The sequence below is a fragment of the Artibeus jamaicensis genome, unplaced genomic scaffold, assembly GCF_021234435.1.
Source record: "Artibeus jamaicensis isolate MK-2021 breed Jamaican fruit bat unplaced genomic scaffold, CSHL_Jam_final contig_233, whole genome shotgun sequence".
Taxonomy (NCBI): domain Eukaryota; kingdom Metazoa; phylum Chordata; class Mammalia; order Chiroptera; family Phyllostomidae; genus Artibeus; species Artibeus jamaicensis.
In genome coordinates, this window is record NW_026521486.1 from 2,089,857 (window position 1) to 2,102,190 (window position 12,334).

Here is a 12,334-nt window from a genome sequence, read left to right on the forward strand (position 1 = left end):
AACTCCGATCGGGGGCCAAGGAAAGGCCCGCGCCCGGGTCATGGCAAAGGTTCAGGGGATTGAAAGGATTAAGAGGGGATCAGAGGCAAGGGGTCGAGCCGGACCGCGGCGGTGGGGTGGGGGCGGGGTGGGCGGCAGGCTCTGAGCTCGAGGTCCCCTGAGTCCCGCTAGGTGGGAGCAAGGGTGACGGGCAGCAACACCCTCCCTCACCCCCATACTTCCCGGCTGGTCCTCCGGGACTAAGGTCCCCCCAGTTCCATGCACCCGCCCAAGAGCTGCTGCCCCGGAGGCCCGAGAGCCCACGCAGCCGGAGAGGACCCAGCCAGGACCGTGGCTAGGCGCCCCCGCGTCCTGCCCCCTCGGAACCGACAGGGCTTCAGGGGCGCAGGGTCTCCGGGGCCCTTGGCGGCCACTCCCTGCAGACGGAGCCAAGCCCGAGCGCTCCAGGTGTGTCGGGCGCCGCGGCCGTTGGACCTCGCGCTCTGGGCGCTGAACGTGAACACGGAGCCCGACCCTGCACAGGAGACGGACCCCACACGCCGCAGGGGCCAGGGGCGGGGGCAGGAGGGAGGCAGGGAACCCTCGCGGTCCAGGCGCTTCGCCCAGAAACTGGGAAGAGCCCTCAGCATCCTCCACTCGGCCTCTCTCGTGGCTCTTAGCCTCAGGGCTGCAGCAGGCCATCTGAGCCGCCCCCTGCATCTGGCGGGGCCTGCCCGCCCGTCCCTCCCCAGTCCCCACGCTGCGCTAGCAATGCTGGCAGGTGGAGGCGACCCTGGTGCTGAGGGAGGGCTCTGACCGAGGTCTCCGGGGAAGGCGCTGCAGCCTGGGCTGAGGGTGTGGCTCCGGAGGACCCCGTGTGGATCACTGCTGGGGGGAGGGGAAGCGCGCCAGAACCGCGATACGGCTGGGTGGTCTCTCCCTCCCCCACTAGAAACTGGAGGCCGAGTGGCCACCACGATCTGCATTGTCCATTCCCCAGCCCCCCCAGCCCCGCTCCCGCGGGTGCAGAGCAGCAGCCGCCCCCTCCGCAGGTGTCTCTTCCAAGCTGCACCCTCCCCCGAGCGCCCCCCCCCCCGCGAACCCAACCCCCCTCCCCCAGCCCAGTTTTAGTAGGACAATCGGAAGGGAGCCGGTCTGCAGAGGGGGGTCCGGGGGGTGGATGTGTCTGTGTGTCACGGGGGAGGGAGGAGAAAAGGGAGGGGAGAGCCGTGGAGCGAGGGAGAGAGAGAGCGCGCGCTGCGAGCGAGGAGGGCGGGCGGGAGGCGGATCCTCCTACCTGGGGCGCGCTCGCTCCCTCGCAGCTCGCTTGCCGGGGCCGCGAGTCACCTGGGGAGGCCGACAAGTGCGGACACATTGGCCGCCGCGGCGCTCGGCGAAGCGCGCACGGCCCCAGTCGGCTGCGCCCAGTACAGGCAGCGCCTGCCCAGCCACCGCGCTCGGGCCCGGTCCCTGTCCGAGCTCGTGGGGCCCCGCGACCGCTCAGCGGTGCTCCGAGGTTGCGGCCCCCAGCCTAGGTCACTCCCCCGGGCGCAAGCGGCGGCGGCAGCGGCGGCGGTGGCGACCCGGGCTCACCATGGTGGCAGCGCGCGCCGAGTGCCCGCGCGTCGCCAGTCGCCCTAGCCGCAGCGCCGGCTGAAAGCGGTCCGCCGAGGCCCCCCGCCCCTGCCCGTTCCCCGCCCCGCCTGCGCGTCCCCACCGGCCGCCGCTGTCTATGGCGCAGCCCCCCTCCCTGGATCATGCACAGAAACTTTCGCAAGTGGATTTTTTACGTGTTTCTCTGCTTTGGCGTCCTCTACGTGAAGCTCGGGTGAGTAACACCGTGGGTAGGGGCCGCCGCCGGGGGTCGGGCCGCCGGCAAGAGCCACCTTCAGGGCGTCCCCGCGGGAACGTGGAGACTGGATGGGGCCGTGGGCGGCCCTCGAGGACCTGGGGCCGGCCCGTGTGTTGGATCCTCGCTCAAGCCGGGCACAGACGCAGCCGAGACCCTCGAGCGTCAGGTTCTCCCGAGGGGCGCCCAGCTCGGGGCTGGAAGGGGGAGAGCAGGGCGCGCGGGCGGCCGCGGGCGGGCTGGCGGGTAGCGGGGAGCGTGCCCGGCGCGTACTTTCACCTGTTTGGGTTCCAGGCCCCGGGGGTGGGACGCGCCTTCCCTCCGCGGGCTGCGCTGGGCGCTGAGCCCGGCCGTTCGCTCGCCGCCTGGAGGGCGCGCCGGGGCGGGAGGCGGGGTGCCGCGGTCGGGGAGGCCCGGGCTGGCGGGGGGCGCGCTCCTCCGCCGCAGGCGCTCAGGCCGGTGCACCCGCCACGGCCCTTCGTCCCTATCCATCACTCGGACGTGTTGAAATTACCTTGACAACTTGTCCGGCTGGCTCGGGATGGGCTGCGGGGCCGGCCCGGCCGCCTCGGGCTCGGTCCGGGCCCCGAGCCCCCGCCCTCCCGGGACTCTCGGCCCGGCCCCCTCTCGCCGCGCTCCCTCTGGCGCGGCCCGGAGGGCGGGCGGGCGCCCGGCGGGCCGCGCTCACAGCAGTAGCTGCTCCGAGTCGTATTTCCACATTCCTGAACCCAGCCGAGTCCTTACCTGTTGAGCTGCGATCTCCTTTAGACAGAATCTGTCTCGGCCTCGCTCGAAGTGGGGGTGGGGGGGCGGCGTGACCGTAAGGGGATGAGGTGCACCTCGCCGAGGGCGCCCACGGCCCTGCACCCCGCCGCTCCCTGCGCGCCTACTGTGCGCCGCCAGCGACGGGAGGTAGGTGGATCCCGGGCCCGGGCAAAGCCGGAGGACAGCCCCGAGGGAGGGTCAGGCTGGTGCCGCGGGCAGAGACGCGGCTTCCTCCGCCGGGAGATCGAAGCTCCACCGGAGAATGATTTCGTGGACTGCCCCTCCGTCATTTCACTGTTGGAGAAACTGAGGCCGGAGACGTCAGGGCCAGGACTGGAAGCCCTCTGCCCCAGCCTCAGTTCTGCAGACCTGGCTGGCGCGCCTGCCGCTGCTGGTGGCTGTCTTTTGTGGGCCGCGAAGGCTGTGTCCCTGGCTGTTTGTTTCTGGGAGGTGAGAGCCTGCGCATCCAAGGCTGCTGGGGGCGGGGAGCGGGGAAGGCACTGCTTTCTGGGGCCTCCAGCAGCCCCTGCAGCTACCCTTCCTGTGCCCCCCAAAGTAGTGGGCACCCCCTCACCAGGCTCTCTCTGCAGCCTGGTTCTCAGCGCTGAGGCCTGGTCCCCTCCGGGTGACCCTGGAGTTAAGTGCCCTTTCTCTGCCCATTTTTAAGGACTAGGATACCCAGCAAGGCGGGCCAAGCCACTTGTCCACAGGCGTTGGCGGCAGAGCCGGGCTGGGGCCGGTTCTGGTCTCCGCCACGGACCACTCTCCCCAGGCCACACTCCTCAGTAAGAGCCCACCGTCTGGAAGCGGCTTGCAGGGGACTCTGGGAAGCAGCCCCAACACCCCACTCCCACACAGCAAAGGGAGAGGCAGTCAGGGCTCAGCCTAGACTCCGAGCGCCGCCTCCCACCCCCACCGTCAGCCTGCTCTTCCCAGTGAGGGGGCAGCAGCTCTGACCATCCTGGACTGCGAGGCAGCCAGTGTTCGAGTAGGGACAGCACCCACCCCGGGTGCCCAGGCTCGAGGGCCTGTCTTCTGGGGGCGCCTCCAAGAGCCAGCTGGTGGCCCAGGCTCTGCCCTCTGCTTCTGTCAAGGAACCCTGGAGTGGGGATTCTGTACCCCCTCACCCCCACGTTGTGCCCCTAAAGCACACTCTTATTTTGGAGGAGAGGAGGAATGAGGTCTCCACAAACACACCTGCAGAACCACACCCAGGAAACCCAGAGAGACATCATGGGAACTACTGGGGGGGGGGTGGTCAGCCTGGGCCACCACCTCAGCCCCACCCACCCTCGATCTTGTGAGAGGCAAGCAGCTTGCTCTCTCTGCTGTCCTGGCTGCACAGGCAGAAAGGGGAGGGGAAGCTGCATTCAGATGCCATCTTAAGGGGTTAAGTGGCCTGGAAGCTCAGTGCACTGAGGACAAGGTCTGGGTGGCCCTGCATGAACTCTGACCCTCCCAGCCCACCTTCCCCTGTTGGAAAAATGGGGTCACAGTGGTGCCTCCTTTACTAGGTGCTGTAAAGTTTGGGCCTGGGGGCCTTTGCCATGGGATTGGGGGGTCCCAATAAACACCTGTTCACACTGGTCCGACCTTTCTGATTGTCAAAAACCTCAGTATCATTACGGCCGCCACAGAGGCCTCCACATCGTGTGTTCTGGGGCCTCAGGAAAGGAGGGGGAATTGGGATTCAAGGGCCACCGAAGTCCCAACAGAATGTCAGAGATTGTGTGTTGGGGAGCTATTCTGTGATCACAGCCCACACCTGTGCACGTGCAGTGCCCCCCCCCCACACATGCCCCTCAGCCGGTACTACATGCGTGTGGCCCTCCGGGGGAGCTCCCAGACCAGCAGGAACGGAGAATTCAGCCCTCACAATTCCTATGGGGGTCGGGGTCCCCAAACTAGATGTCTTGGATTTTACACAATTTTAAAACAAATGGCTTTGGAGAGTCACAGTCCCTCATCTGGAAACTGAGCAGCCTCACAGCTCCAGCCCCAGAGGAGGCCAAGCCAGGCCCGAGGATTGTCTGGATTCTGGGCACGCTCTGTGTCCGGGAACAGGGAGCGTGAAGTTCCAAGACCAGCCCTGCTCCCGGCCTGCCTCCTGCCCTCGGAACCGGGAGAGCAGAGTGGCCCGGCAGCCCGGGACCTGGAGGAACGAAGGGGCCGAGGCAGCCCTGCCTCCTGAGCGCCAGGATTTCTCCACACCTGGCCAAGGAGCCCAGAAACCCACTTTCTCTGGGACCTCTGGCCACATTGCAGACACCTCTCTCTGCTTGTCATCTGAGCTGCTTTGTGCCTCTGCCCCAGCGGCAGGGTCACACGGCATCCAGAGGAGCACTGATGTGCGGCCGAGCTTGGCTGACAATAGGAGGTGGGACTCAAAGCCTGTGTTTCTGGGCTTCACAAAAAAAAATCACTGGAAGAAGGATTGCTGAGGAAAATGTGTCCCACACTTGTCACAACCAAAAGAAGGGAGGGGGAAGCCGGAGATGGGGCCTCTGTGCACCTGTTGGGGGTGCGTTCCTACGGTCGGCCTCTCAGAAGAGACTCCGAGGCAGACCTGTAGGGACACCAGTGCGCATGTGCACAGGTAAGCCCTGCCAGGCTGGGCCTGGTTGGCCAAAGTGGGTGAGCGCTGACGACCTACAGCCAGCTTCACCAAATGCAAGGGTGCGCGCGGGCAGAGACACGGCGCACAGGCGCACACCGTGCGTCTGTGTGCGCACACCTGCGCCCTGGCTGACGCTCCCACGCCCCCGAGGGCACACACAGGCACACGCCTGCACATGCATGCACACCAGAGCACACGTGGCCCAGCACAGCCCCCAGAGGAGCGCACGCCCCCCCCCCCACCGCGGTTACCCTGTGGTGCTCCCCCCAGGTGCACCCTCCAGCGCAGGCCAGAGCTGTGTGGTTCGCTGAAGTTGCGGGAAGGGGACCCAGCCAAGGCAGTATGGGCAAGCCCTGGGGGCGGCTCCCGCCGCGAGCTCGGGTCAGCCTCCCCTTTAAAAAAACCCGCCCGCGGAGGAGGCGGATGTAGGGGCGGCCCGGCCAATGGCAGCTGCGTGCCTCTGGAGACTTGGAGACGTGAGCCAGAGAGAGTGACAGAGCCGGTTCCGACCGATCGACCGACGGAGGTCCAGACGGCGGCTGAGGCGCACCCCCTGCTCCTTGCCGACCCTACCCCTCCCCGCACTCCAGCCGAAGCGCGATGCTTGGCCCTGGCGGCGGGGCACCGGCGACCACTGCGCCGGGACCCGTGCGCCCCGGTTCCTAGCGCCCGCTGCCGCCGCCCTACTTCGGGGAGAGCCGTGGGGACCCTGGCCACAGCTGGCTCAGGCGCCCTGAGCACGGGTCCTGCCCAGCCCCGCCAGGAGCGCCGGCTCACCATGCTCCTGCTGTCGCCGCGCAGCGCGCTCCTCTCCGTCTATTGCCCGCAGGTCTTTCTCATCTTGTCCAGCGGCAGCTACCTGTGAGTGCCGGGCCGCACGCGGGTTGGGTGGGCGGAGGCGAGGGGGCTCCCTCTCCACGGGTCAGCACTGGAGAGGGGCGGACAGAGAACCGGACAGTGAGGTGTCTGGGCGGGGCGCCCAGTGCGCGGCGCGCAAAAGCAGGGAGACTTTGGGTCGCCTGGCCGGCCTAAGCCACTGAGGTGGAGGACAGGGAGAAGTTGTGGAAGTGAATTCTGGCTTTGGGGTTAGAGAAAAGGTGGCTCCCTAGAGGCCTGACCGACCCTCAAAACCAGGCTGTGGACACCCAACGCCAAGGCCAGAGGGGGCGGGGGCGGGGCAGAAATTCCCTGCGCTTCCCAACCGAGTCCTAGACTGGCGGGATCCCCCTCCCAAAATAAATCCACGCGGCCGGCATGGTCGAGCCACATCTGGGTGAGCCGCACCCACGTATCCTCTGCCCCGTGTAAACACTGGCACACACGTGCACGCTGCACCCCAACAGGTCGCTCCCGGCTGTCCCAGGAGGTCGCTGCGGCTTCCCCCTCCTTCCTGCCGCGCTGCAGGCCTGACCCGGCCCCGGCGCCGACTCCTCACCTGAGGGCGAGGGGGTGCACAGAGCGCTGCGCGTGCTGCCGCCCCAGGTGCGCCGTGGTGTTCGGGCCAGGGCTGCGCCCGGAGCGTGGGCGCGCGCGTGCATCCGGCGGGCCAGCGCCCGCTGGGCTCCCGGCAGCTGCAAGCAAGGCCCGGCCTGGCCCAGCGAACCCAGGGGGCGCGTTGGCGCAGCGGTGGCTTCGCTGGATTCCTAATGGGACGCATATGCTCTGGCCTCCGATTTAAAAAGAAGTTTGATTTATGGAACCGCCGTTTGGGGGAATTTAAGCTGGATGCTACTGATTAAACCTCAGAGCCAGCTCTCCCTCCCTTTCTCTCCTCCTTTCGCCCTCCCCCTCCCTATACCCTTCCCCCTCCTCCCCCTCCTCCCCCTCCTTTGCACGCGGGCCACGTCCGGGGTCGCCTAACGCGGCCAGAGGGGGCAGCCTCTGCCTCCCCGCTCCCTGCGCCACCCCCTCCCTCCACGCGGCCGCAGTCCTAATAAATCGCCGCGCCCCCACCCCCTTTTAATAGGGACGCAGCCAATTTCTCCTCCAGCTCCTAGGAAATTACTATCCTACCAGTTTTCCTTCTATAAATAGTCGCGCATCTTGAAACAAAAGTTCGCAACCACAGCCAGATGCTGCGAGGCCCGCGGTTTCCCGGGCTGTGGGGCATAATTACAAGGTCCGGGCGCAGAGAGCGCTCCAGGCCCGGCGGGCAGCCCCGGCTGCGGAGGCATCGCTTGGGGGGGGGGGGGCGGGTGGTGATGGCTGCCCCGGGTAGGGCGCAGGGCGGGTGGGGACCGCCTGATCACTGGGGAGAGGGGCTAGGAAAGAGTCCTGCTTCTGGCGTCTCTCCTGGGGAATGGATGAGTTGAGGGGGCCTTGGAATCCCAGCCTCCTGTTCTCAGAGGGCAGGGGGTTCTCAGAGGTTGGCGGAGGTGGAGGTCCAGAGCCCGCCCCGCTCCCCAGAATCCCCGGCATCGCAATCTTAAATCTTGCCAGAGAATCTGCAGCTACTCCGCTTTAGAACTCATTCTGGAGCCAGCTGGCCAAGGCCTGGGTTATTGGGGAGGTGTGTGTGTGGGGGGGGGGGACCCTGGGCTCCGGGTGCCAATCGCAGTGAGACTCTGGGAGGAGGAGGTGGGCAGAGGGCTCAGAAGCTGGTGAGAGGAATCAGAGGGGTGCCAGGCAGTAGTGGAGGGGCTCTGGGGCAGGTGGTGACTAGTACACCTCCTGGGGCCCAAGTTTTCTTCGGGTCTGGCCCTCCGGTCTGGTCAGCAGTGACCGCCGTCTGTTCCCACGCAGACGTCCCCATGGGCATGCTCTGCCAGCTTTGTTGGTAGAGTTCTCCTGAGGCAACAGCTTTCCCCAGCGTCCCTGGGCCAGTGCTGGGGTCTGGAGCTGGTGGGGAGGGGGCACAAGTCAGGCTGCCCCTGGCCTGCCATCTGCAGCCCGCCCTGCGGCCGGCCCTGCCGGACCTGAAGTCCTGGGGGAAGGGAGTGCTGATGCTGGCCTTTCCTGCTCGGAGAAGAGCTCAACGTTCCCAGGAGCAAGGGAGGGGGGCCTCCCGCTTCTCCGGGCTGCCCTGCCCTGTCTGGGTGGGCACGGGCTGCCCACAAGAGGTGCTGTGGGTGGGAGCAGGGTTAGGGCGATGCAAATGAGAGTGGGCGTGGCGAGAAGACCCTCCCTGGCGGGCTGAGCTGTTCCCTGCAGGCAGGTGAGGCGGCCCCTGCGGAAGCCCCGTTGGGGTTGGGGACCAGCCCGCCTCATCATTACAGGAGTGAGGATGAAGGCTGGCCCCGTGGGATCTGAGGATGCCCCGGGGCAGGGAGCGCCCTAGACAGAGGCTTCTTTCTGCTCCAGAGAACTTTCCAGAAGGCATCCCATAGCCGGGATCACAGACACTGGCAGACAAGTTGATCCGGCCCCTGCATCTGGGCTGCTGTCCCAGCTCCCTGTCCTGGGCTGTGGCCGGTTGTGCACAGTGAATCCCAGATGCACGCCTGGGCCCCGCTGCTGATCGGGTCCGACGGGTGTGCTGGCCTGGAAGGGCCTGAGCCCCTGCCCTGTGCCCCCCCCCCCCCCCCCCCCCCGTGCTGAGCCTGGCCAGCAGAGCTTGTGTGAGGCAGCTCTGGCTGGTCACACCCTCCCCTGTGTCTTTGTTGTCCAAGCAGAAGCCCCCGGGGGCAGGCGGGGGGCAGGGAGGGCCCAAGGGAGGGCAGGTGGGGGGCTGTGGGCCAAAAGGGTGGCCTGTGGTGCCAGGTCAGCTGTCATGGGGGCCCTGGGGAGGCCTCAGGCCAGGACCAAGCTGGCCTCCTGCGCTGGGCAGGTCCCTTCCGGTCTTGGCTTCTCTCTCCCAGATGTGGGGGTTGGTGGCAATGATCCCCCAGGTCTTCCGGTACGAGCCTCTCATGGTGACCGCCTGCTCTGGGGAGCTGAGTGAGTCATGAGTGACAGGGTGGTTACTCACCGACCACCTGGCTGTGGGGGGTGGGGGGCACTCACCACTGCCCAGCCAGGGCTGGGCCTCTTCCCGGCTCCGCCGCTGTGGCTTTATTGGTGGTGTCCGCCGCAGCCCAGAGGCCCCGTGGGCATGCCCCTGGGGGGGCAGCTGAATCGGGTCTGCTCCTGTGGCATCACAGCCCCTGGGGGACAGAGTGGGGCCGGGGCTCCGGGGTGCACAGGTCGCCCTTGGGCAGAGCAGCTGGGGCGCGGCCCCCGGCTCACACTGGACAGATGGACAGATGGAGGAGAACCCCACGAGGTCCCTGACATGGGAGGGAGGCCACCAGGGGAAGAGGGGCTGGTGCGTTCCTGAATGGGGTCCCTGGGCTGCTCCTGAGCAGGGAGGGCGAGCCGGTGGGCGGGGCTGCCTCTGGGCCACAGCCGGCTCTGCCTGCCGCTGTGCGCTGGCCCTGCCGGAGAGTGGCCCCCTTTCCGACCAGGTTTCCCCCGAGTCCTTGTGAGGCTGCGGCCGCGGTGACCCAGATCCCATCCCTGTTCTCCCTCTGACTGCCTCAGGTGTGTCCTCTGCAGGGGGCGTCATGGGAACTGCAATCTCCCAGAGAGGGCATGCAAATTTAACAAGAAAACGCGCGGATGCACTCAGCCGGGCCCCTGGGGTGCAGTCAGGCTCAGGAGACAGGGTTCTTCTCCGCCATTAGGAGCGGGGAGGCCCCTCGGATGTGTCTGTTCAGGATAGGGTAAGGAACGTTCAAGGTATCTTGGAGGGCTTCCCGGAGGAGGTGACACCTAGGCCGGGTTTTGCAGGTTGGATAGGAGTTGCCCGGACTAGACAGGAACAGGAGAGAGAGCCCTAGACGGAAGCACGTTCACTGTCAAACCCACTCATTCACCCAGGGGTCCACTGGAGGGGGCCTCACAGCATCCTGCCCAGGTGAGCGGGCTGAATGCCAGGGTTCAGCAGAGGCCCTCTGCTGAGGTGCCCCAGAGCCCAGGGTGGCAGCCCTCCAAGGACGTGTTCCCTATGGTGGGCTCTGGGGCCTCAGGGGTGGGACAGGGAGCTGGCAGAGGGGCCCTGGGGGGCAGAGGCCACCGTGGACAGGGACGATTTCTGAGGCCTCACCACACATCGTTTGTTCCTTCACTGAGTCCCTGGGACGGAGGACACAGGCCTGGCAGGTGGCAGGTCCTGCCCCTCCCCCAGACCCCATCCCTTAGGGCCTGTGGAAGCCGGCGGGGAGCCCAGAAGCCCAGCTGGGGGTCCGGGGCAGCGCTCTGGGAGGAGGGTGGTGGCGGGGAGAGGGGCGAGATGCAGGTCTTGACTGTGGAACCCAGACCTCCTGTCAGCTCAGGATGGGGGTACCCACAGCAGGCCCCCCACGGCCTCCTGTGGCCCCTGTGCCCTCCAGAGCCTCTCTCCCTGGGGCAGTTGGAGGGGCTTCGGCTGGTTCTCCCAAGGCCTCCATTTTCACGGCCCTGGGTCCGGCCTAGATTGGGCTCGGCTCCCCCCACCCCCATCCCCTCAGCGAGGGGACAGGAGGCTGGGCGCCCTCCCTTGTCAGATGAAACCCCGGCCCAGGGCTCCCTCAGACTGATGAAAGGGTCATTGTGTGGCGCAGGCCGCCCGCTGGCCAAGGACAAAACCACCGTTTGTCCTCCTTCCCTGGCGCGGGGCTGGGGCCTCCCTCGGGCTGGCCGGCAGGGTGGGGGTGGGCACAGGTGCGCTCCCTGGTCCTTTCTCCTTCTTCAGAGCTGCTCTGGGCTTAGGCCCCTCCCAGGCCTGCCCCCACCCACGGTGTCCTCACTCCTGAGTGGGGAGCCTGAGTCTCCAGCCAGCCCAGCTGTTGGCAGGGAGGTAGTGAGCTCTCTGGCCCTGGAGGCATGCAAACAGGTGCAAGAGCGAGGGCCCAGGATGCTGGGAACAGCCTCACCTGGAAGCCAGCCAGCCCTCACCGGTCCTCCGTGCCAGCGGCTGTGTGGAGTGCACGACCCACTCCGTGGACGAGGCTGCTAAGGCCCCGAGGCAGCTACCAGACGGCCTCCGTGGTGGAGCACAGCCAGGGGCCTGTCCTCTGCCCACCGACGGGCTGGCACAGGGGCCTCAGGCCCTGGGGGTGGCACGGGGGGCCCTGTCTGAGCCTTTGAGTGGCTGGCAGCATAATTCGGCAGTGCCCAAGTAGCCATTGCCGCCCCTGCAGTGCCTCAGCCTTCCAGCACCCCGTCGGCGGTGGACTGGAAGGGCCTGAATTAGCTTCCTCTGGCTCCTATCCGATGACACCTGCGGGCCTCCCTCACTTTCAGACACCACCCTCCCCCCACGGCTGTCCCTGCTCCCTATGTCACTCTGCGTGCCTCCTGGGGCAGAGGTACCCCTGGTGCCCGCCGCCCGGCCCAGGCCCCTGGAGGGAAGGGTGGGTGGTGTCTCGGCTCACCGCTCTGTGGCAGATACTGCTGCTTTGGCCCTGGCTGCTCCAAGTGGTGGCCCAGACAGAGTGGGGACTCCTCTAGGGGGGGACTCCCTGACCCTGGACCCCTGCCTGCATGACACAGGGCTTTGTATTCCCCTCGGGAGGACTCAGGCGCTTCTGGGAAGGCCCCTCGAGGGACTGACCTGTGCACCGCAACCGGTGTTCACTTAGACTCTTCCCTCGCTGGCACCAGGGCGGGGCCACCCCCGGGGAGTGGTGAGGTGGGGTGCCTGAGGGTCCGGTACGGTCTGTGTGGTGGCCCGGGGGCTGAGCCCAGACACCAGCCTGGGTCCGGGCGGCCTCTCAGGCGTCTTGCCGATGCGGGCTTCCCCAGAACGCTGCTGGCTGTGGCTGCCCTGGCCGAGAAGCCAGTGCCTCCCGCCGGTCAGAGCCGTCTTCTGCGCAGGAGTCAGGGGAAGGCGGCTCCGATGGCTGGTGGTGGCCAAGGCTGGGTCAGCGTGTCTGGTGCTGTGGTGTGTGGACTTGGGGCAGCCTTGGATGTCGCCCGCCACTTTCCTGGACCTCAGTCCCTCCATCTGGGTGATGGGCCCGGGTGCTCTCTGGCCTGCCCCCCTTCCCGCCACCGACCACCCCTCTGTGCCCGCCCCTCACGCTGCAGCCTCGACAGCAGCCCCCGGAACACGACGGGCGGTGTGCACTCACTGGGTGCCCCTCCTTCCTTCCCCCGTGTCACCACCCTCAGCAGGAACCCCTAACCCCGTGGCAGTGAGGGTGGACCAGGGAAAGTGACCTCTG

General features: G+C 67.2%; 1 protein-coding gene across 2 annotated transcripts in view; it reads left to right on the forward strand.

Moving 5' to 3' along the window:
* Positions 1 to 1,259: 1,259 nt before the first annotated feature.
* WNT7B (Wnt family member 7B) overlaps positions 1,260 to 12,334 on the forward strand; it is a 44,812-nt gene continuing 33,737 nt past the window's right edge. The window contains exon 1 of one of the 2 annotated variants that reach the window (XM_037160788.2): positions 1,260 to 1,807. In XM_037160788.2, the coding sequence (XP_037016683.1) occupies positions 1,737 to 1,807 (71 nt within the window). In that variant the 5' untranslated portion in view covers positions 1,260 to 1,736. Of the gene's footprint in view, positions 1,808 to 5,721; positions 6,072 to 12,334 lie in introns of those variants that run through there. The other variant, XM_037160787.2, reaches the window with a different exon arrangement.